Genomic DNA, 24,623 nt, shown 5'->3' with positions numbered 1-24,623 from the left:
AGACCATCAATTGTTCATATGCAAATTTAAGCTGAAATTGAAGAAAATTAAAACAAGTCAGTCAGAACCAATATATGATCTTGAGTACATTCCACCTGAATTTGAAGTCCATCTCAAGAATGAATTTGACACACTGAACGCTAATGACTGAAGACCAGACGAGCTGTGGGACGACATCAAGGACATCATACATGAAGAAAACAAAAGGTCATTAAAAACACAGGAAAGAAAGAAAAGACCAAAACGGATCTCAGAAGAGACTCTGAAACTTGCTCTTGAATGTCAAGTAGCTAAAGTGAACGGAAGAAATAATGAAGGAAAGCTGCTGAACAGAAGATTTCAAAGTGCAGAGCGAGAAGACAAAGTATCATAATGAAATGTGCAAAGACCTGGAGTTAGAAAACCAAAAGGGAAGAACACACTCAGCATTTCTCAAGCTGAAATAACTGAAGAAAAAATTCAAGCCTTGAGCTGCAATTTTCCAGTCTTCTGTGGGCAAAATATTGAATGACTCAGGGAGCATCAAAAGAAGATGGAAGGGGAAGCAGGCAGCAAAGACGCGGTGGCTGAAAGAGACAGCGTTTTCGATGAGGAGACTGAGGACCAGAGAGGGAAAGTGACCTTCCCAAAGTCACAGCAAATACATGGTAGAGCTGAACAAGAACCCAAGCCTGTGACTGCAGAATCCAGAGATCTTTACAAATTATTTTGTGAATAAAAATGCCTAAAGTCAAAAGAAGCCGGAAAGCTCCCCCAGATGGCTGGGAGTTGATTGAACCAACACTGGATGAATTAGATCAAAAGATGAGAGAAGCGGAGACAGAGCCTCATGAGGGGAAAAGGAAAGTGGAGTCTCTGTGGCCCATCTTCAGGATCCACCACCAGAAAACCCGATACATCTTTGATCTCTTTTATAAGCAGAAGGCCATAAGCAGAGAGCTGTACGAATACTGCATTAAGGAAGGCTACGCCGATAAAAACCTGATCGCCAAGTGGAAGAAGCAAGGCTACGAGAACCTGTGCTGCCTGCGCTGCATTCAGACTCGGGACACCAACTTCGGGACCAACTGCATCTGCCGGGTCCCCAAAAGCAAGCTGGAAGTGGGCCGGATCATCGAGTGCATGCACTGAGGCTGCCGGGGGTGCTCTGGCTGAGGCCCCCCAGCCTTACTCCACTCCACCCTGGACTTCGGACTTCGCAGACTCTGTGTTTGCTCTTCCCCCCCTCGTGGGAGTCGCTCTTAGCTGCCAGCACTATCCCAGACCCGCACCGGAGCATGGGCTCCCCTGGGGAAGACTTTGGTGTTCATCAGCCGTGATTTGTAAAAATAAAACCTCTCAGCCTCAAAAAAAAAAAAAAAAAAAGAAGAAGAAGAAGATGGAAGGAATACACAGAGTCACTGTACCAAAAAGAATTGATCTACGTTCTAACATTTCAGGAGGTAGCATGTGATCAAGAACTAGAAGTCCAAGGTACACTGAAGACATTGGCAAAAAAACAAGGCTCTAGGAATTGACAGAATGCCAACTGAGATGCTTCAACAAACAGATGCAGTGCTGGAAATGCTCCCTCACCTATACCAAGAAATTTAGAAGGCTGCTACCTGGCCAAAGAAAGGTGATCCAATAGAATGTGGAAATTATCAAACAATATCAGTAATATCACACACATATAAAATTTTGCTGACGATCATTCAAAAGCAATTGTAGCAGTACACCAACCAGGAAGTGCCAGAAACTCAAGCCGGATTCAGAAGAGAATGTGGAACAGGGGATATCATTGCTGATGTCAGATGGATCTTGGCTGAAAGCAGAGAATACCAGAAAGATGTTTACCTGTGTTTTATTGACTATGTAAATGAATTCGACTTCGCGGATTGTAAAAAATTATGGATCACATTGTGGAGAATGGGAGTTTCAGTACACTTAAATGCATTCATGCAGAACCTGTACATAGACCAAGAGGCAGTCATTCAAACAGAACAAGCGGATACTGCACGGCTCAAAATCAGGAAACGTATGCATCAGGGTTGTATCCTTTTACCAAACGTATTCTATCTGCATGATGAGCAAATAATTCCAGAAGCTAGACTATGTGAAGAAGAACACAGCATCAAGATTGGTGGAAGACTCATTAACAACCTGTGATATGCAGATGATACAACCTTGCCTGGTGAAGGTGAAGAGGACTTGAGGCACTTAATGATGAAGACCAAAGACTACAACCTTCAGTATGAATTACACCTCAACATAAAGAAAACAAAAATCCTCACAACTGGAGCAATATGCAACATCATGATAAATGGAGAAAACATCGAGGTTGTCAAGGATTTTACTTTACTTGGGTCCATAATCAATACCCATGAAAGCAGCAGTCAAGAAATCAAAAGACACATTGCACTGGGCAAATCTTCTGCAAAGGACCTCTTTAAAGTGTTAAAATGCAAAGATGTCACTTTGAGGACTAAGGTGGGCCTGGCTCAAGCCACGTTTGCAACCACCTCATATGCATGAGAAAGTTGGACAATGAATAAGGAAGACCTAAGAAGAACTGATACCTTGGACCTACGGTGTTGGCGAAAACTACTGAATATACCATGGACTGCCAGAAGAACAGACAAGTCTGTCTTAGAAGAAGTACAGCCAGAATGCTCCTTAGAAGTGAGGATGGTGAGACTTCCATCTCACATAGTTTGGACATGTTATCAAAATTGACCAGTCCCTGGAGAAGGATGTCATCCTTGGTAAAATAGAGGGTCGGCACAAAAAAGGAAGACAGTGTGCGTTCTGTTGTACGTAGGGTTGCTATATATTGGAACCAACTAGATGGCACCTAATAGCAACAACAACAAATCTTAACTGTATTTGCCTTCCAATCCACGAACATAAGATGTCCTTCCATTTATTATTTTTTTTCTCGATTCTTATTCTTAATGGAGAAGAAAATCATTCAGCTGCCTGTGTCAAAATTTATTAATCCCTTCTCTGTGCTCCTTAAACACTTAGTATTCCTCTTCTATAACCCTTATCAGATTATTACAGTAATTAACATGCCTCCTTGCTTGCCTTATCAAATTCTGAGCTCTTTGCAGATTTTGCCTTATGCATCTTTGTATACCGAATGCCTGCTACCATTGAGTACTATGAATGACTATAACAAGACAAAAATATTTAGAATACATTCTGAAGATCTATAAGAAATTAAGAATAAAGTTCATTCCTGGAAACTAACAGCTATAATACCTACACATAAAAATTATTTTCACACAAAAAATATATATATTTAAATTTAGAACTCCTTTTTTCTTTCCTTCTTTCTTGCCTTCCTTCCTCCATTACTTACTATGTAGCCAAAAAGTCATTAGGTAGGCCCAAGTGGGGCAGAAAGGCAGCCCAGCATGTTTGTGACACTGGCTACACATAGAGGGATTAAGCAAATAATATAATGAGATCATGGAAGCCAGATTTCTCTTTACTCCTTAAGGCTATAAATAAATGAGAAAGAGAGGAGAGAGAGAAGTACGTGCATAAATTTATTTTTCTGTCCCCGGAAAGGGATCTGTAAGCCATAGTATACCAATAAAAATGAGCACATCTAGCACTTTGATCTTGGTTTCCACATACCACTCTACTAAAACGGGATTTCCTGAAGAAATGGCTGACACCAGTGCTGGGACTAGGAAGGAACAAGATGAACTTGGAACATCTTTCTGTGCCAGGAAGTAAGGAAGTGCGTAAAGAATGATGGGGACATATCAAAAGGATACAGAAACCACATTGAAGAGACTCCTCCTGGTCAAATTGAGACAATTAAAGCATCAAAATAAATAATGAAGGTACTAAATTAAAGCTCATGGAATAAAATAGGAATTAATAGACCTCAATGATAGAAATAACAAATAAATAAGTGGGGAGAAGGGAATTCACTGCCTTAGTGTATAATACTAATAAATGTAAAGGAATGAAGGAATTAGAAAATTGGCATTTCTCAACCACTACATTAATTATCAATCAGGTAAGAAATAGCAATGGATGCTAAAATAATGGGTGAAAGTGGAACAAAGAACAAGATTTTATATAGTCTCAAAATTTCTCCCCACAAAATAATTACAAAATCCAAAAGGTAAAAATTATCAAAATGTTACAGTAGGGAAACCTCATGGACATCATTTTATTTAAGTGATTAAAATTAACGTCACCAGTATTGGGGAAAAGGACACCATGTGCCATATGATAGGATGCAAGGAGAAGAATTAAGCATCACTTACGTGAAAAAAATGCTTAAGCTGGGTATAACTAAGAGGCAGCATTAGATAAACTCAAATTGAGGGACAGTCTCCAAAATATTATTCTTCAAAAATGGCATAGTCACAAAAGTTAACAAAAAGTGGGGGAACTGTCCCAGTGTAAATGAGATAACTGAGTACAACACTTGATTATGGATTGGAACCTTTTGTTATAAAGGACATTATTGAGATAATTGGTAAAACTTGAATGGAGTCTCTGGGTGAAGGGTATACAGGAATTTTTTTTTTTTTAATTGTACATTAAAAAACCAAACAAAACCCATTGCTGTCGAGTCTATTTCAACTCATAGCAACCCTATGGGACAGAATAGAACTGCCCTATAAGGTTTCCAAGGAGTGCCCGGTGGATTTTAACTGCCAACCTTTTGGTTAGCAGCCGGAGCTCTAAACCACTACACCACCAGGGTTTCCAATTGGGAATTAGGTTTACAGAGAAAATTAGATTCGCACTCGATAGTGTTTCACGGCCTTGGCTTCATTCCCCACAACGTGTCAGCCCTCTCCCCATTTCCATCCTGGGTTCCCCTTTTCCTTTTGCCCCGATTTTCTACCCTTTCCTGACTTCTCATCTTTGCTTTGGGGTAAATATTGCCCTTTTAATCTCGTACAATTGATGGTTCTAAGAAACATGTTCCTCTTGAGTGTTATTGTTTATTTTATGGGCTTGTCTATTGTTTGGCTGGAAGGTGGTCTGGGGGAATGGCTTCAGTTACAGGTCAGAAATGTGTCTGAAGAAATAACCCAATTAAAAAATTGGCAAAAGATATGAATAGACACTTCACCAAAGAAGACATTCAGGTAGCTAACAGATACATGAGGAAATGTTCACAATCATTAGCCATTAGAGAAAGGCAGATCAAAACTACAATGAGATTTCATCTCACTCCAACAAGGCTGGCAATAATCCAAAAGACACAAAACAATAAATGTTGGAGAGGCTGTGGAGAGATTGGAATACTTATACACTGCTGGTGGGAATATAAAATGGTACAACCACTTTGGAAATCGATTTGGCGCTTCCTTAAAAAGCTAGGAATAGAACTACCATAGGATCCAGCAATTCTGCTCCTTGGAATATATCGTAGAGAAATAAGAGCCTTTACACGAACAGATATATGCACAACCATGTTTACTGCAGCACTGTTTACAATAGCAAAAACATGGAAGCAACCAAGGTGCCCATCAGCAGATGAATGGATAAATAATTGTATATTCACACAATGGAATACTACGCATCGATAAAGAACAGTGAGGAATCTGTGAAACATTTCTTAACATGGAGGAACCTGGAAGGCATTATGCTGAGTGAAATCAGTCAGTTGCAAAAGGACAAATATTGTATAAGACCACTATTATAAGAACTTGAGAAATAGTTCAAACTGAGAAGAAAACATTCTTTTGTCGTTACGAGAAGGGAGAGGGAGGGAGGATGGGAAAGGGACATCCACTAATTAGATAGTAGATAATAACTACTTTAGGTGAAGGGAAAGACAGCACACAATACAGGGGAAGTCAGCACAATTGGACTAAACCAAAAGCAAAGAAGTTTCCTGAATAAACTGAATGCTTCAAAGGCCAGTGTAGCAGGGGCAGGGGTCTGGGGACCATGGTTTCAGGGGACATCTAAGTCAACTGGCATAATAAAATCTATTAAGAAAACATTCTACATTCCCACTTTCAAGAGTGGTGTCTGGGGTCTTAAACACTAGCAAGCAACCATCTAAGATGCATTAATTGGTCACAGCCCACCTGGATCAAAGGAGAATGAACAACACCAAGGACACAAGGTGATTATGAGCCCAAGAGACAGAAAAGGCCACATGAACCAGCAACTACGTCATCCTGAGACCAGAAGAACTAGATGGTGCTCAGCTACAACTGATGACTGCCCCGACAGGGAACACAACAGAGAACCCCTGAGGGAGCAGGAGAGCAGTGGGATGCAGACCTCAAATTCTCATAAGACCAGGCTTAATGGTCTTCTGAGACTAGAAGGACCCCCATGGTCATGGCCCCCAGACCTTCTGTTGGCCCAGGACAGGAACCATTCCTGAAGCCAACTCTTCAGACATGGATTGGACTGGACAATGGGTTGGAGAGGGATGCTGATGAGCAGTGAGCTTCTTGGATCAGGTGGACACTTGAGACTATGTTGGCATCTCCTGCCTGGAGGGGAGATGAGAGGGTGGAGGGGGTTAGAAGCTGGCAAAATGGCCACAAAAAGAGAGAGTGGAGGGAGAGAGCAGGCTGTCTCATTAGGGGGAGAGTAATTGAGAGTGTGTAGCAAGGTGTATATGGGTTTTTGGGTGAGAGACTGACTTGATTTGTAAACTTTCACTTAAAGCACAATAAAAATTAAAAAAAAAAAAAAAAGAAGTGTGTCTTAGGGCCACAGTCTCAGGAGTTCCTGCAGTCTCTGTCACACCTGCAAGTGTGGCCTTTTTTTGCAAATTTGGTTATTTGTTCTACATTTTTCTCCCACACTGTCCAGGACCCTCTCTGTTGTGATTCCAGTCAGATCGGTTGGTAATGGTAGCCTGACACCATCTAGTTCTTCTGGACTGGCAGTGGTGCAAGCTGTGGTTTATGTGGTCTGTTAGTCATTTGCACTAATTGCTCCCTTGAGTCTTTGGTTTTTTTCACTATCCTTTGCTCCACACTGGAAGAGTCCAATAGTTGTATCTTAGTGGGCCGCTCTCAAGCATTCAAAACCCCAGACGCTACTCACCAAAGTAGGATGTAGAACATTGTCTTTAGGAACTATGTTGTGTCAGCTGACATAGAAGTTCCTTGAGCCTATGGTCCTCTGCCTTCGACCCTAGAAACTTCATCCCATTTCTATTATTCTTGCATCATTTCTGCAAGTTTGAAATTGTTTCAAAATTAAAAGTAAGGAAAAAAAGGTACTATTCCTTGACTATGACTCAGGTGGTTGACTATTCTAATAAAAAATAATAGCCAACTTTATATAGGAAATAATCTGATACATTTGTACAACCAAGTTTAAACACTGTGAATACATAATAAATGGTGAGTCACCAAATGCCTCACCCATGAGTTATTAGTCATTATTATTAGTACTTAACATTCATTTAGCACCCACATTGTTGTACATACTATAGCAAAACTGATGGTTCCCTCAAGGAGTCACTGTTCTAAGAAATAAAATGAATGTAGATAGGTGTGTATTCAAGTATAATGTTTAAAAAGGGATAGAGAGCCATGGGTCAGATCTCACAAAGACGTATCTAGACTCAGACTATTCCTCTCCCTTTTAATCCAGGTTAAGGGAGACACAAATCCAGGTGTTCGCACATTACCAAATTACTGCTCTGTCGTTTAAAAGGAATGACAATGACATCCTGTTCACGGTCATGGTCAATTTAGTATTACACTATACTTGTGAAAGCCTGGGCTGTAAACATTTAGGCAAGGCTGTGCAATCAAAATGGTAACACTTACTGCTTGGAAATATTGGTGACTCCCAAGATGCAGCACAAGCCCTCTGTCTACCTGATTTCAGTTACAAAAAGCACTCAGAGGAGCACAATAAAAGCAGAACCCGTAAAAACCTGTGGCTGCTGCTGCTCCACCCATCAAGCCAGAGCTTCCTGAGCATTCCTCTCTCTAGCCATACTTCCTCTCTCTGGAGAGCTCTTCCAAGTCATCACCATCACCACTCTTTTAGATTAACTTTTCTATTCTGTCAGGTCTGATATTGTACCATTTCAAATCTACGGAATTCAAAGTAAATACTCCAGGATATATAGGGAAACCAGTTATTGTTCAAACTATGTTAGCTAGATTCAAATCACATCAAGAATTCACAATATATTTAAAATTGAACTGACAATTTAAATTAAAAATAGTGAACAGCAGATACAAGAGCGTAGATTAATGGGCAGAACATTAATAGCAACTTTATTTTAAAAAAAAGACACATATCCTCGGAAACCCCATGGGGCAGTTCTACTCTGTCCTGTAGGGTCGCTATGAGTCAGAATCGACTTAATGGCAATGGGTTTGGTTTTTTGGTTTTGGAGTTTTTCATGGCCCAGGCCTTCACATGACAGTAGTACCTGTCAGCAACCACATCGTGATAAACTGCCTTATTTTTTCTTTCCTTTTTTTTTTTTAAATAAGAGAAAGTGAAACCTCTCAGTATTTTGATATAAAACTTTTTTTATTATTATTTCATTATCCAGTGTAGTAACTTTTTGTATTTCCTTCATGCCTTACAGCCCTTATAGAAAAATTCTGGTTAAAGACCTTAGCAGCCTTGCTTACACATATTCAGGATTTTTTATTTATGCCTTAAAATCCAGGGTTACCAAGTAAGAAAGAAAGAAATGTTCACGGAGAAAAGTTTCTCCCTTTGTGGCTTCATTTCCAACATGGTTTTTGCCATCCTGACAGCCCCAATCACTTGTTTCCAAAGCTCTTTCTGTGTCGCAATCAAGGCCAGCTCCAGCAACCTTGACATCGATAAGGATGAACAATCAGAAAAGTTTTAACACTTTATTATTACTTAAATTTTAACTTCATTTTGACTATAGCAGTAACAGAATATAAACGCAGCTACATTTATAGTAAATACAGTCTGGATAGACTATATGTCTGTAATATTAAATAATGAATCCAGGTTCTGAAAAGAGGCCTAGATTCAATGTAGCCCCGACTAGCTACATCACCCTGAGCAAGTTGCTTAACCACCTTAAACTGGTTTGCTATAAAAAACTTAGAATACTACTTACTTAAAAGACTGCATAAAAAAAAACAAAACCAAACCCAGTGCCGTCGAAAAGGACTGCATAGTTACTTTTAATTTTTAAATCTAAACATAAAACAAACAGGATCTCAGGACAATGAATCTAACATTGATACCTTACATGGCCTTTAGGGGATCAAGAAAGTGAGATAAACTGAGAAAAAATCCGAGCTAGTGACTAGAACTTAAACTAGAATGATAACAATGGAAATAAAGATAAAAGGCAACTTTAGAGACATTTTAAAGGAAGAGATCACAAAACAAGCAATATATTTATTTAAAAATCATTTTAAAATCTGAATCAGATTATGTCAATCCCTCATTTAAAACTCTTTAATACCTTTCTATAGCTTTTAGAAAAGAACCCTGATGCCACACTTGGCTGCTAACTGAAAAGTCACTGGTTCAAATCTACCAATTGCTCCTCAGTAGAGAGATGTGACAGTCTGCTTCTGTAAAGATTTACAGCCTTGGAAACCCCATGGGGCAGTTCTATTCTGTCCTATAGGGTCACCATGAGTCAGAATCGACTCGATGGCAGAGGGTTTTATTGCTTTCAGAATAAAATTTTTTTATTTTTACTTTTTCAGACCAAACTTCTAGCTAAGAGAAGGTAGAAAAGCTAGACAGCATATTTTTGTTTAAAATCTCTTTGAAGGCACTGGAGAACTATAAAGACAGTGAAGACTTGAGGGAAAGGTCTAAAAGAAAAAGGAGGCCCAAAGAGATGATCTAACCCAACTGTTACTGCCTGTAGCAAAAATAAATCACTCTGAGGAAAAATGACATCTTATAGGGCCTCAAATCATCTCTAAAGTTTTTATGCACAATGCACGGCAGTCAATCAGAAAAAAAGAGGGAAATACAAATTTTAATTTTTTTGAAAAAAAAAAGAGATAAGCAGACCCACCTGTCAAGTTGATTCCGACTCATAGTGACCCTGTAAGTAGAACTGCCCCATAGGGTTTCCAAGGAATGCCTGGTGAATTTGAACTGTCAGTCTTTTGGTTAGCAGCTGAGCTCTTAACCACTGTACCACCAAGGCTCCAAACAGACTCACAGATATCAGTATGTTGGTGTTATCTGACAGGGGTTTCAAGTCACACATTCGAGAAGGTCTATAAATCCCAAGTAGGATACATACAAAGAGAACATAGTCAAAGTGCAAAAACCAAACACAAAGATAAATCCTACAAGCAACCGGAGAATAAAAGACATAGTACGTTCAAAAGAGCAACAATTATACTAAGAGCTGATCTCCAAAAAAAAACACTGAAAGCAAGAAGTCAACAAAATGACAAGCTTTAAATTTTAAAAGAAAACAACTACTAATCTAAAGTTCTATACCTAGTGAAAATATCATCTAAGAGTAAAATAAATATTCCAGAAACCAAAAATGGAAAAATTCGTTACCAGTAGACCAAAGTACATAAAGAAGTTCTTTGTAGCTTAGAGATTCAAGAAAAAACATAATGTTTGCAAATCCAAATAATTATGTATAAGAGGATCTTAAATGTATAGACCTAAAATATACAACAACAATAACACATATATCACAAGGGAGATAAATACAGCTAAAAAGTGTTCTACATTTTACATTGCCCGAAAATTGGAATTGGCTTTAATAAGTCAAAGATGTATGCTCTAACTATGCAGACAAGAAAAAGAATAGTAGAAGAATATATAACAAGTTAACAGAGAGGGAAAAGAATAAAAATACTTATCGAAACTAAAGAAGAAAGAATATAAAAAGAAACAGAAATGGTTGAACAAATTGAAAACAGTATAGCAGATTTAAGCACAAACATCAGTAATCTGTAATTTAAATATAGATTAAATAAAAACAAGTTAAACTCTTTCATTCAAGATACAATTGTCAGACTGGATAAATGCCTTACTCTGATGTTTCAATTTCATCTCCAGCCATCCTCTCCTTTTCTCATCAGTCCCAACCATTCTAGTCTACTCTCTATTCTTACCTCCAGTAAATGCTTTTTTATCTCAGGACCTTTACACATCCCATTGCTTTCCCATCCTCAGCCCTTTATTTCCTTCATAGCACTTCTACCTTTTGCATTTATTTTGTTTACTAACTTTTGTCTTACTCCTCCATTAGAATTAAGCTTCATCCATTTGTTCATGACACACATATTTCTGAGTGCTTAGAATAAGCCACACAATGTTGTAAAGCTAGGGATATGGCGATGGATAAATTCCTCGTCCTGTGGAGCTGACTTTCTAGTGCAGAAGACAGATACAGTACGCATTTCTGTTTTGCTCATTTCTGTAATCCAAATACCTGGAAGCATGAAGTAGTCATTCAAATACTTCTTGAGTTTATGTTTGATTTATGTGCCAGGAACCATGTCAGATGATTTATAAACCTTCTCCCATAACTTAACCCTGCAAAACTGGTAGTATTACCATTTTATAGTTGAGAAAGCTGCAGCTCAGAGAAATTAAGTAACTTGCAGTCAAGTTACTTTGACAGCTAATATGTCATGTTATTTGACATACTTGTCAAAGCCAAGATATAATGTTTATCTCCAAAATTTAAAACCAACAACCAGTTCCTGAAGAGGGGAGTTGTTGGCAGGTTGATCAAGCAAGAGCAGCAATCTTTGTTTACCAAGCTGATAAACTGAATGTGTTTTATATATTTATTTATTTGATTAATCAAATGGGTCTGGGTGTAGCCCACTGGCTATAGACTATTTGGTACTGCCCTTTTACTTCAGGTGTTAATACTGTCAGATGCCTTTCATTTTTCCTTATCATACCTGTTAGTCCCAAAATAATTGGCTGATTATGACTACTGAAATCCGTAACACTCAAAGCTCCCAAGACAGTTCCAGAAAAAGAACATTGCAGGCTGTAGGCAAATAGTCACTGGGACTAGTTAGGACTTCATCTCTAAATCCCTAGCTATTCTCTCTCTCTCCTGAGATGGGCAGGACCACTTATAAACTTCGAGGAAACTTTATGCCTCTTTAGCATAAATTATGCTAGTGTATACAAGGTCAATAAAAGGCAAGTGTCTTTCATATTGCCTTTCTGCTGGGCTTACTCAGATTTCCCCTAAATCATTTGAGACATCCCCTGAATCAGACGATGTTCTCAGTCTGGTTACTATGACATCAGTGCCAAACCAATAAAAATTGAAAATAAATAAATAAATCACAACATACAGAAGAAAAGGGATCCAAGACAGGAGGCCAATTTTTGCTAGTCCAGTTCTACCTATAATCCCTTTACTTCTGCCGCTAGAAGCCTTGGTAGCACAGTAGTTAAGAGCCTGGCTCTAACTGAAAGGTCAGTGGTTCAAACCCATGAGCTGCTCCGTGGAAGAAAGATGTGGCAGTCTGCTTCCATAAAGATACAGTCTTAGGAACCCCATGGGGCAGTTCTACTCTGCCCTATAGGGTTGCTATGAATAGGGAACAACTCAATGGCAGTGGGTTTGGGTTTCAGGGTGGGGGGGTTGTATTCCTGCCACTAAAAGTACCATCTCTCTGGCATTGTAGCTGACTATTTTTAAGCTGCAAAGCGATGGTTTCTAAATCTGTCTGATTTAGATGAATTAAAAAACCTAGGAAGAATAAGAAAATAAAGTACTGTGCACATCCCCTAGAGATGTGATTCAAAATGTCTAAGGTAGAGTCCAGGAACTGTAAAACATTCCTTAAACTATTCTGAACATAACCAGTGGAAAAATGCTGTTCTAGGAAACTCCATTTTGTTATGACCCATTTCAGGGTACCTAGCGGTAGATGATGGACTAAGGGAAACAAGCATTTCTCATTTTAATATTTAAAAAAATGCTTTGGCCCACTGGATGTTTCATGATTTCTAATTGCTTATTATTTAGCTATTCAGTTTCTGCATTTAAACATAAGAAAAAATAAAACAAATGACTATTCATATTCTTGGTGATGTTACATAGAGCTACAACAGAAAGGTAAGAGTCCTTTTTCAGCCAGAGACTATTTTCCATCGGATGTCTTCCAAAGCAAAGTACTTAAATTTTCACAAAACAATTCTACCACCCAGTGTGGGTCTTGGACAGAAAATGGGAAAAAAATCCCTATAAAAAATTCTTTATTCTGGAAAATATTCACACATCTCAGTTTATAAGAGAGAGGCTACTAAAGTATTAGGTGTAAAATTTTTTATCCCAAGTTGCATATCTTAAAATATACTGGAAGAACTCTACATATTAAATAAATCAGGGTCAACATTTCTTTAAAGTAAATAAAAGGTTTTGTGAATATACTTAACATGTACCAGTTGATGACATAATAACACTTAAATAATCCTACTTGACATTAAAATACAAGAATTTATTATATATCTCTGGGGAGATATGCTCTAAGGATAGAAGGAACTACAACTGATTCTAAGCCTCTTTCAGTAATCATATTGTTGGCGGTAGTGCTGTATTATTTTGAGACTGCAATGACAGTAAGGTGGAATAAAAGCAAATGAATAATTCTGTGTCACTGATAACTAGGATTTTTTTGCACAGGTGAAAGGAGATCAGTAATATTACTGAGGTTAAGTAAAACCCCCAACGTTCTAAATTTAAAACTTTGAATTAGAAGTGTCAGTTTGAATTAATCATGTATCTAATCTTTAAAAAAGATTAGCTAGCTCCATCCACTGAAAAGGCCTAGAAGCAATGACAAATCCAGTAGTCTAAATTATGGATTCTGCCATTTCCCATTAAAAGGAACCCAGGCGCCTAGAAAATTGACAGATCTGGAGTGGGAAATCTATAAGATGAGGTAGGAGATTTATGTCATACCAGAAAGGAAGGAAATTATCAAAGATTTCTAGGGTTACATAAAAGGATTCACTTCTCTAAAGATGGAACAATTTAAGCATAAATGAGGATAATAAGCTACAAAGGGTTAAAACATATTAAAAAAAATTTTTTTTTTATATATGTTTAAATCTGTAAGTTCATTATGCAACTCAAAACAAAACAAACCTCATCGGTCACTCTTGGAGGATCCTAAAAAGCTATGCCAAGATATTTATAAACAAAATATAATTTCTAGGACTTGCTTAAGGTGTAGGGGGAAAGGGAATGTGGCCAGGAAGGAAGTGGATGGGAGTATAGAAGAAATCAGACTGGTAATGAGTTGATAATTATTAGATGAGAGATGGAGCCCTGGTGGCGCAGTGGTTAAGAGCTATGGCTGCAAACCAAAAAGGTCGACAGCTCAAATCCACCAGCCACTCCCTGGAAACCCTACAGTGCAGTTCTGCTCTGTCCTATAGGGTTGCTACGAGTTGGAATCGACTTGAAGGCAATGGGTTAGTTAGTTAGATGAGAGATACGTGGGTGTTGATTATGCTATTCTACTTTTGTACAAGTTTGAAATTTTCCATAATAAAAAGTTAAGATTTTATTTACAACTAGTCAATTTCAACATCGCTCTTCAACCACCCATCCTTAGAATGCTGAGCATCTTAGGATATTTAGCACAGTCCACAAGCAAAGCTCCCTTCTTTTGTATTTAAGTGTATGTATGCATGTATGTTTAAAAACTAAACAAATCTGTAAGATGTGACAGATAGCAGTGGTTGTGCTGGTACCAATTAGTTCATTCAGTAACGTTTTACTGGAAGCCTGCTATAAAGTAAACATTGTGCTGCTGAAGAAGCGCTTTTTTAAAAAGGTCTGAATTTTATAGCATTGGAAATAAAAAAAAAATTTATCTTAATCCAAATTCTTTTTTTCTTTTTTTAAGCATGATCCAAGCCCATTGCCATTGAGTCGATTCCATCTCATAGCAACCCTACAGGACAGATCTGAACTGCCCCATAGGGTTTCCAAGGAGTGGCTGGTGGATTTCAACTGTTGATTAACCACTGTACCACTAGGGCTCCTTAAGTATGATAAATGACTGGATTTTCTGTAAACGCAGTGGTTAACTTTATTGCACCTCAGAGTTAACTGGAAGGCTTTTATGAGGTGTGGAATCACCTTGCAGGAAGCAATTTGGCCTTTGTTCTTGCTTCTCTCCAGCTGGACCAACACCTAAAGCTAATGAGAGGAGGCTAACAGGGACCACCTCAGGGCCATGCTAAGCCTCAGGAGTCATAATGTAATCTATTATAGCCACATAGATAGGCTGATGAGAGCTCTGAACCCTAAAGCTGTGATGAGTTTCCTGGTTGGTGACTATGCACGGGAAAGGGTAGCAAACACATCCCTCTTTGGGGACATGGAAGCTCCAGGCTGTAAAACTTCCCGGACCTCACCTTATGTGTCTCTTCATTTGTATCTTTGATTGTCAATTCCAACTCATAACCACCCAATAGGACAAGTAGAACTGCCACATGGGCTCTCCAAGACTGTAAATCTGTATGAAAGCAGACTGCCTCATCTTTCTCCTGTGGAGCAACTGGTGGGTTTGAACAACTGACCTTTAGGTTAGCAGCTAAGTGCCTAACCACTGCACCACCAGGGCTCCTTAAGTACACTCTCCATGAATTTTGAGTTGTTCCAATTCTGTGGGTTAAAGAACCAACAGGGACAGTGACAGCCAGCAGGTGCCAGCATCTGCCTTTTCAGCAGTCTGAAAGAAGGTGTCCTTCTAACTTGTGAGCTCCGACCCAGCTCCAGGTGGCTGGGATCAGAGAGAGAATGTGCCCCGTTGAATGGCTGGTAGCGAGGATGAAGAAGTGGGAAGGTGAGGACTGGATACATTTCCACACTTTGGGAATTGGATTCAGGCTGATCCATTCAGTTAGCAATGAAGGTGGACTTTGTTCGCTGTGCCCCTTATTTAGTGCAACTTTTGCGAACACAGACTGGACCTATCCCCAGAGCTTGTTTCTTAGGTCTGGGGCAGAGCTTGAGTATTTGCATTTCTAACAAGTCCCCAGGTAATTCTGATGCTTTTGGTCCAGGGATCACACATTGAGAAACATTGTGTTAATTAACCTATACCAGTGCCAATCATTTATAATTAATAATTAAGTATATATTTGTCATGGATTGAATTGTGTCCCTTCAAAATACCTGTCCACTCAGCTAGGCCACAATTCCCAGTATTGTGTGATTGTCTAGCACTTTGTCATCTGATGTGATTTTCCTATGTGTTGTAAATCTCCTATGATGTTAATGAGGCAGGACTCAATCTGCAACATTAGGTTGTGTTTTAAGCCAATCTCTTTTGACATATAAAAGGCTCGAGCAGAGAGACATGAGGATCTCATATCAGCAAGAAAGAAGCACCAGGAGCACAGCATGTCCTTTGGACCCAGGGTCCCTGTGCTAAGAAGCTCCTCAACCAAGATTGATGACAGACAGAAAGTCTTCCCCCTGGAGCTGGCACCCTGAATTCAGACTTCTAGCCTACGACTGTGAGAGGATAAATTTGTTAAAGCCATCCACTTGTGGTATTTCTGTTAGAGCAGCACTAGACAACTAAGACAACATCTAATGTGTTCAGCTGCCACTCAAAAGTCTGGGGGTTCAAGACTACCCAAAGAGGCCTGGTGATCTATTTCCAAAAAATCAGCCATTGAGAACCCTATGGAATAGAGTTCTACTCTGAATCACATGGGGTTGCCCTGAGTTGGAACCGACTCAACTGCAGCCAGTTAATCTGCATTACCTGATTGAGTCTTCAAGCAGGAAGGAAATGCTGAGGGACAAAGCTCTAGGTAATACTTGTGTTTTGACATTCTTCAATTTCTTCCTTATTACAGAGCTAGGGAAGAGAGGACCCAACGAAGAAAGGATGGATTTATTTTGATTAATAACCCAGAATTTTCAACTTACCTGGTTTATAACCAATCTTGCCTAAGATACCTAATCCCCTACAGGCAGGGGCATTGGTTCTACAGTAACATTCACACTTTCCATGTGGGAGACCTGGGTTTGATTTCAGCCCATGCAACTCATGCCATCACGCACCTGTCAGTGGAGGCTTGCGTGTTGCTATGATGTTGAACAGGTTTCAGTGGTGCTTCCAGACTAAGACAGACTAGGAAGAAAGGCCTGGCAATTTATTTTCAAAAATCAGTCAGTGAGAACAGTATGAATCACAATAGTACAATAGTTTCATTGTGCAGGGGGTCACTATGAGTCATGGAGCTACTCAATGGCAGCTAACAGACTTTCCCAAATTCCACCAAGTTGCCGTTTCATGCCATGCTATATAAACACTATGAAAAAAAATCAAGAGTTTTTTCTGTCATCTTACTATGCTTACTATGTGTCAGGCACTCTGCTAGAAATCATATTTTCCTTAATCCTTTCAATCAATTGTAAGGATTTATAGACATAATCCTCAGGTTACAAGTGAAGAAACTACGGCTGAGAGTAGCTGAATAAATTACCCAGGATGAAACTAGTTAAGTGGTGGATCCAGGATTCAAATCTGGGCTTGCATGCCATTAACAACGATACCGTTCTGTTCTTTAAAACATATTGATTCATACATGCTAATGATATCTACCATTTATTGAGCTCTTACATACCTGGAGCCTTGGTGGCGGTGTGGTGAAGAGCTCACCTGCTAACCAAAAGGTCAGCAGTTCTAATTCACCAGCCGCTCCTTGGAAACCCTGTGGGGCTGTTTTCTCATATAGGGTCACTTTGACTTGGAAATGACTTGACAGCAGTGGGTTTTTGGTTTTCTCAGTTTTATTATTATATGAGTTGGAATCAACTCAACAGCAATGGATTAAGGGCTTTAAGTGCTAAATAGTTTATACACATTATTTCATTCAATCCTCTCAAAATTCTCTATGACAGTTTTAATCTTACCAGGAGGGCATTCACAGTCTGAGACGTTTCAAGTTAACTTACCAAAAGGTCACCTGTGTAACAGCAGAAGAGCCGGGATTTGAACCCTGATCGAACTCCAAAGCTCATGCTCTTTTCAGCCAGTGTATTGGACATCCTTATAAATGAACCTTCTATATAGATATCCCTACATTTCTAACTTGCATGAACAGGATCTGATATATATTCTAACAGTGGTTTATTGAAACCATTATCTCTGATTTTCAAACATTTTTACATTAACTTTACGATTATTAGCTTGGCATACTACTGTTCCACATTAAGCTTTAATTTACTCACTCCAGACATTTCCACATAATTTGCAACTAAATCTGGTTGCCCTCAATCTTCTCTTAGCTGATTCTTTGAAACATTTATTGTTCTGCTAAATTTAATTGGGTTGGACTTAAAATTACAATCTCAAACGATGGTATACTTGAGACTTTAAGTTTTATTACCTAAATGCTGAGTTTTCCATCATCTAAAGTTTTAAGGAACATATTGTATTTTTGTTATTATCACTGACGAAAATTGTTAGTGTTGACAATGTTATATTGAAAAGAACCTTGAAACACTCTACTACCAAAGACCTCTTTTGAAGTCAACATGAATAATTTAATGAAAACACCCTTCTAGTGTCAAATACCTTGTAAAAACAAAAATATTCTAAGTCTATGCCTTTCCCTATATTCATAAACCATCATTCATTAATATTAATTATCTCTGTATATACATTTATACTAATCACTTTGTGGCTTTCAATTAGGATTTAGGTTCATTTTTACATGTTTAATTCTTAGTGAACCTATGCTGGAAACTTAAAAGTATACAACTTTTTTTTTCCCCTAAATGTTATAATTTGTTTTAGAACAACTCTGGACATTTAACTTTTCATTAAACCTTTTAAAATACCAAGTATTTTTTTAAATTTTGTTCTTTGATAGTAAATTTGAATTAATGTTTAGTATTAAACCAAGGAACATCAAATATAAAAAAAATTTCAAAAATATACTTTAGGAAAAAAAGGTACATTTTAAACAACAGAAAACTAGTACAAAAGCACTGTCTAAACTCTTCAGGACTTACCTTGAGACCCCCCCCCCAATCTTACTATCTTCTGGGATGAATAGCTACAATAGATGGTAAGGAACTTGAATTTGGCAAACTGAAAAATCTTAAAGACTTTTCAACAATAAAGTTGAAAATGTATCTTAGAAATAAAAACAAATATATTGTTCATGCCATTTTCATTCACTAAATATGAAAAATTTAGCATGGATTTGCTTATCAAATTCTTAGCCTAGAAAATAATGGTCAATACCCTTAAATTACCAAGAGATAGTTAAAACAACACTATTTTATACAGGAAGTATATGGAAAGTCCAGGCAGGCTGAAAATTTAAATTGACTCAAAGTTTTTTGTTTTTTTTTTTTTCAAGCAAGCTTTATTAACCTTTCATGAGTTTAGCTGGTCATGTTTAGAGTATATACCACGATTTCAGTATTAACGAAGGGTTAAAAAAAAAAAAAAAAAAAAGTCCTCCCAGAAGATAGCTTTCAGTGCCTCTGTCACACAGGAGCAGATGAACCCAACTACTATAGAACTTATATAACCCAGCTGTCAAAGTTGTTTTCACATATTTAATTAAAAGCTTAAGCAAAAATGGAAGTACATGAAAACTCAAACACTGTTCTCCTAGTGCCTCAAGTAGAGTTTATTGGTAGTTAGGTTATCCACATTCCTAGAAATATAAACATTCTAAGTGACTGTCACTAGTGCAGGTACATTTAACATATGAAAGCTCCACAGGAAGCTACTTCATTTTGTGTGTAACAAGAATCAAGGTTCCAAAAACTCAGCTGTGCCACTAAAGAAAAATGAAATAAACCAAAACTAGAAACCAAAACCAAACCTAGCAAAGTGCATTTCTTTTGGTTATCTTCGGAACAAACAGCTGTTGGCTTTACACATAGAAATAGAAAAATTTATTAATACGTGGAATTACATTGGAAGTAACATATGGAATACAATGGAAGTCTTTGCCTATTGACAAAACATTTGGTAAAGGTGTTTCCTTGTAATAATTTATTCCAATGTAAACAGCACCAGCGAATTTTCATAGAACAGAGCTTTGTTATTTTCCCCTTCATTTTCTATAATTGAAGTTCTTATCTGCAGTATTGAACCACTTCTTCCTTCCTTATAATCAGGAGCGGACTGCCCATATAACACTGTTCAGCTTGTAAACAAAAAACTAAAGCTTAGCGCACATATGACATTTTTTACATTTTCACTCCACAGTGCATCAGGTGGTGTTTATAAAGCTTTTGCTCCTCCCAAAACACTACAAAAATATGATGTGAAAAACCACATCTGTGTTCAGCTAGCAAATATTAATAGAATATTTTTTAATATTTTAGAGACCATTTATCACAATTACATCCTTTTGACTTAATTCATCAATTACTTTCTTTATAAATCCAAAAACGTATCCAAGCATACGCATCTACATGCCCAAATTTACTATATAAAAGAGTCAAGTAAGTAATTTTAGGTTATTCAAGTGAAAGTGCTTCTGACAGCAAACTATTTCTACAATAAACCTAAACCCCAAAAAAGGTGTTCTAAATCTGACCATGTAAAAGATGCATAGTTATTTCTAAAAAGTAAGACTACACACCAAAACATGCTTTGTCAGGAAAACTAATCCATGCACTTGAATATGCCCCCAAATGCCTTCATTTGATTATTTTAAGTTTAGACCAACTTAAATATTGTCTAGAATTCAGACATAGCATTGAATTGTTTGATTTCAGAAACTGATAAAAATAATTCGGTCAAAATCTAAAAAAGCAAACACTTTGTTCTTACATCAAAAAAAAAAAAGGGCCAAATGGACAAACATGACCCACATAACTGTTTATATTAATCTATCTTAACATTTCCATTCATTAGCATTTCATCTTAACTTAAAAAGCCTTCTATGCAAAGTCCCTGCAAAAGATTCCCCCAAAAAGATGTAAGCACAACACTAGGTAGACACTCTTCAAAGTTTTATTTCACTAACTTCAGGTCAAATTTCCACAACTGTTTTCCTGGTCAATTTACTATCCTTGCTTGGCTTTCAAAAAATGGTAGTACCAAAAGATGGCGGGGGGGGGGGGGGGCGGGCCGGGGGAGGTGCAGGGAGTGCAGAAGAGACCACTTTAAGGAGCACTGCGTTTACTCGTCTTCCACAAGGCAACAGAGTTGGGCATCTGATTGTTCAACAAAACAAAAATGCGATAGCATCCAGGAGGGCAGGCAGGCAATCCAGGCTGTAGACACTCTTCCATTTGTCAAAATCAGACCAAAGAAAACCTACTCCACACAGATATAAAAGGTATTACTATTCATCTTTTCTTTTTCTGTTGCCGCAACATTTTTCTTCTTTTAATTATCATATCATGTAACTTCTCAAGTCCTTCCTTTAGTCCATCTCCTATGATTGCACAGGTAGGCTGCAAATGCCAAGGAGTTGATGAGCTCAGTTCACCCATTGCTAACAATTTCTCAATTTCCGAGAGAGACAATGAGTTCCTTAGGTCTTGTTTGTTAGCAACTATAAGTACAGGGACTCCTTGATTCTCTGATATCCTAGTTATTTTGTGAAGTTCAGTTTTGGCTTCTTCCATCCTTTCAACATCAACAGAGTCCACAACAAACACAATGCCATCTGTGCATCTGGTATATGATTTCCACAGGGGCCTTAATTTCTCCTGACCACCTACATCCCAAAAGTGAAAAGTGACTGTTTTAGAATTTCCCAAGGTTACCTTAATTTTCTCTGTGTTAAATCCTTTGGTAGGTACGGTATTTACAAATTCATTGAACTGCAGCCTGTATAATACAGTTGTCTTTCCAGCACAGTCCAAACCCAGAATAACAATGTGGAAGGACTGAAATGAAGGCAAGCTGGACAGGATAGAATTCTGGTCTGACAGTCCATTCCCCATTTCCAGTAGCAAATAAGTATCCCAAGTTGAAACGATTTCTTCGTAAGGCTTTTGAATTTCTCTTCCTAGGTGATTCAGCTACAAGACTGCTGGGGGAACGTGAAGGAGGGGAATGAATAAGTTATTTTTGTGAAATAACGCACTATAACTGTTTTTCTCAATTTCTGATAAGCAACACGGGGAACCTGATGGATAAAACTTGCTTTAGTCAACAAACTTAGATATGAAACGCAGGCAATCTTTAAGACAAACGACAAAATAACTGATGGGAATTCTTTAAGACTCACTTAAATTACAGTAATAAGTACTTTTCATACTCCCCTGGGTCCCCAAACTCAATGATCTCATTCCGGAGACAACCCTGTCACCAGTATCTGCTCCAAGTCGCCGTAACCACAGAAGTACCTCTTCTGGCAGAAAACTCACAATACACAATCTTGGGGATCTAATTCCACATGTTCAAAGGATAACCAAGGTCACTATTACTCCCTCCCGCGACCCAGAAATATAACAACGCTCTCACCTCCTGAATTGGAGTCTGTGTCCAAACGAGTAAGCATTGGCTGGCAGGAAGGCGTTACTACACGGGTGGAAAGCACCCCATGCCCGCTCGGCTTAGCTCTCCACACAGCTCTGGCAATCGCTGCACTAGAAACCTTGGACTGAGACTCCGACCACGCCCACTCCTCGCAGCCCACCCATGATCCCAAATCCCATTGGTCAGTCCAACCAGAATGTCCACACAACTCCCGCCCCGGCGCCCTAATTGGCCAGCTTAACTGTCGCTCTCCCAGCGGCGAAGCCCGGCTATCTCGCGGTCCACAGGCACCACCTGTTGCCCTCAAGTTAGAAAACAGGGCTCCCGTGGAGGAAGCCTAGCGGCCCCTGCACGATGACAGACAGCTTCGGGAGCTCAGGTCGCCGCCAGTCCGCCCGCTCCGCCCTCCCGGGCGCACCTGCAGCGCGGCCGACAGACGCCGCGCCGCGGTTCTCACATCCGGGGCCCACGGTCACTGCCGGCGCGTTAACTCTTTGTCTGCTGGCCGGAGGGCGCTCACTGCGGCCGCGCCGGCTCTTCAGGCGTGAACGATGTGGCCTGTGGCACCCACCACGGTAGGCCCACCCTTTCCACAGCTGGACCCCTTCACCGCGCTCCTCGGCACCCAGCCGGCTCTGCTCCCTCGGTAGGGCGTGGCCACCACAGCTGCTAGTCCCGCTGCGACTCACCTGACTGACCGTCCTTCCCCAGTCCTGAACAAATGTCGCTCCCAGCCACTTAAGAGGCGCGCTGTTATCTGCCCTCGGGCACCAGCGAAGCCGGACGGTGGTAGAGGAAGAGATGCCGCTTCCAGGGGCGCCGAGGGGGGCGCCGTGCCAGGCCGCTCTAACGGTGCTCGCCTGTAGCTCCCCGCGCCTGCCGCGGGTCCGCCCCTTTCCCGCGCGTCACCCCCGCGCGGGCCAGTAGGGGGCGCGCGGAAGCCAGGTCTCCTAGCAACGCCAAAACAAGGTCACTTTCGAACCGACCTCGAGCTGGCGGCAGGCGAGGGCGGGTGGGGCTTCCGGCCTCAGACCCGGAGCGGTTGCAGTAGCCAGAGATTTTAGCAGCTGGCAGTTAGCCTCGGGCAGGCCCCACCCTGCAGCGCTTCTGTTCAGGGCACTGTTGGACGTCTTCAGGGCGGCGGCCTCGTGACGCAGGGTCAGGGAATCCAGCGGACACCGGACGGGCGGGCCCCTTATATAATGGGGTGACGTGGACTTGCCTCTGTGGCAGCGCTGAGCAACCTAGGCAGGACAGGTGCCTGTAAGGCGCCTTCCTTTTGCAAAGCAAATTAACAATCTGCCTCCCACATGATCCTGGCAGCATCCCCGAGAGGTGGCGACAGGTAGAAATGTCCCAGTTTTATAGATAAGGAGATACACTTTGAAAGTTTAAATAGTTGTTCCTAATGACCCAAGGAAAATTAATGGTGGCTCTGAAACTAAGATCTAGTAGTAAACTGAAGTCTACTGGTCATTAAATGCATAATACTTTCTATTGGATGATTCTGATTCTAAATGTAATTGTGTCCCTTCACTAATATTCATTGGACACAATAGGCACAATTCTGTGTGCCCGAGGATAGAATGATGAGCAAAACAGACACTGTCTCTGCTCTTGTGGAATGATAGAATCTCCTGGAAGAAAAGTGAAAGTAACCAAATTGTCACATGAATAAATTTAATTTCAAAATGTGATCAGTGGTAATTGCAGGGTGCTTTTTTATTGAGTTGGAATCGACTCGACAGCAGTGAGTTTTTTGGTTTACAACAACATGGAACCTTGGTGGCACGGGGTTAAGAGCCCTGGCTGGCGCTAGCCAAAAGGTCGGCAGTTCAAATCCACAAGTCACTATTTGGAAACCGTATGAGGCAACTCTACTCTGCCCTATAGGGTTACTATAAGTCGGAATCTACTGGCCAGCAACAGGTTTGGTTTTGGGTTTGGTGTGACAGCGTAGAAGAGGGATACTGACTTGACATTCTCAGAAAGCTTCAATGAGCAACATCTTTTTGATGGAGGCTTAAGAGGTTGTGACTTGGAAGAATCCAACATAGTACATCTTTTTGAAGGGGTTGGGTAATTCTTTTTTAATATGGGATCGAAATCTTCTAAAGAAACTTCCTGACTTTTCTCAAAAGCACTATTCCAGTGATATTTACCATATTTTTCCCTAGGTGATGCAAATGGGTAACATGCTGGCTGCTA

General features: G+C 39.7%; 2 protein-coding genes across 5 annotated transcripts; one reads left to right on the top strand and one right to left on the bottom strand.

The window, feature by feature from the left end:
- The first annotated feature begins 556 nt into the window (after positions 1–556).
- On the top strand, positions 557–1,206 carry LOC100668052 (protein BUD31 homolog). The gene has a single exon (XM_064290025.1). The coding sequence runs from the start codon at positions 721–723 to the stop codon at positions 1,129–1,131; it is 411 nt and encodes a 136-aa protein (XP_064146095.1). The 5' UTR covers positions 557–720; the 3' UTR covers positions 1,132–1,206.
- Positions 1,207–18,061: 16,855 nt separating this feature from the next.
- Positions 18,062–23,310, bottom strand: ARL4A (ADP ribosylation factor like GTPase 4A). Of its 4 annotated transcripts, none has more exons than XM_010587240.3 (2): positions 23,105–23,310; positions 18,062–21,966 (listed from the first exon to the last, which is right to left on the bottom strand). In XM_010587240.3, the coding sequence occupies exon 2, from the start codon at positions 21,875–21,877 to the stop codon at positions 21,275–21,277; it is 603 nt and encodes a 200-aa protein (XP_010585542.1). In that variant the 5' UTR covers positions 21,878–21,966; positions 23,105–23,310; the 3' UTR covers positions 18,062–21,274. The 4 variants fall into 4 exon arrangements, with proteins under 4 accessions (XP_010585542.1, XP_003407154.1, XP_010585543.1 ...); XM_003407106.4 differs by having other exon boundaries at positions 18,062–21,963; XM_010587241.3 differs by lacking the exon at positions 23,105–23,310 and adding an exon at positions 22,401–22,840.
- Between the last annotated feature and the right edge of the window lie 1,313 nt (positions 23,311–24,623).

Source organism: Loxodonta africana, chromosome 8 (genome assembly GCF_030014295.1).
Source record: "Loxodonta africana isolate mLoxAfr1 chromosome 8, mLoxAfr1.hap2, whole genome shotgun sequence".
NCBI classification, from domain to species: Eukaryota; Metazoa; Chordata; class Mammalia; order Proboscidea; family Elephantidae; genus Loxodonta; species Loxodonta africana.
The sequence above is the reverse complement of the archived record's forward strand: the minus strand, read 5'-3'. Positions and strand labels throughout refer to the sequence as shown.

Excerpts from the sequence above, each read along its gene's own strand:
- LOC100668052 (XM_064290025.1), top strand. The coding sequence starts at position 721 with ATGCCTAAAGTCAAAAGAAGCCGGAAAGCTCCCCCAGATGGCTGGGAG.
- ARL4A (XM_010587240.3), bottom strand. The coding sequence starts at position 21,877 with ATGGGGAATGGACTGTCAGACCAGAATTCTATCCTGTCCAGCTTGCCT.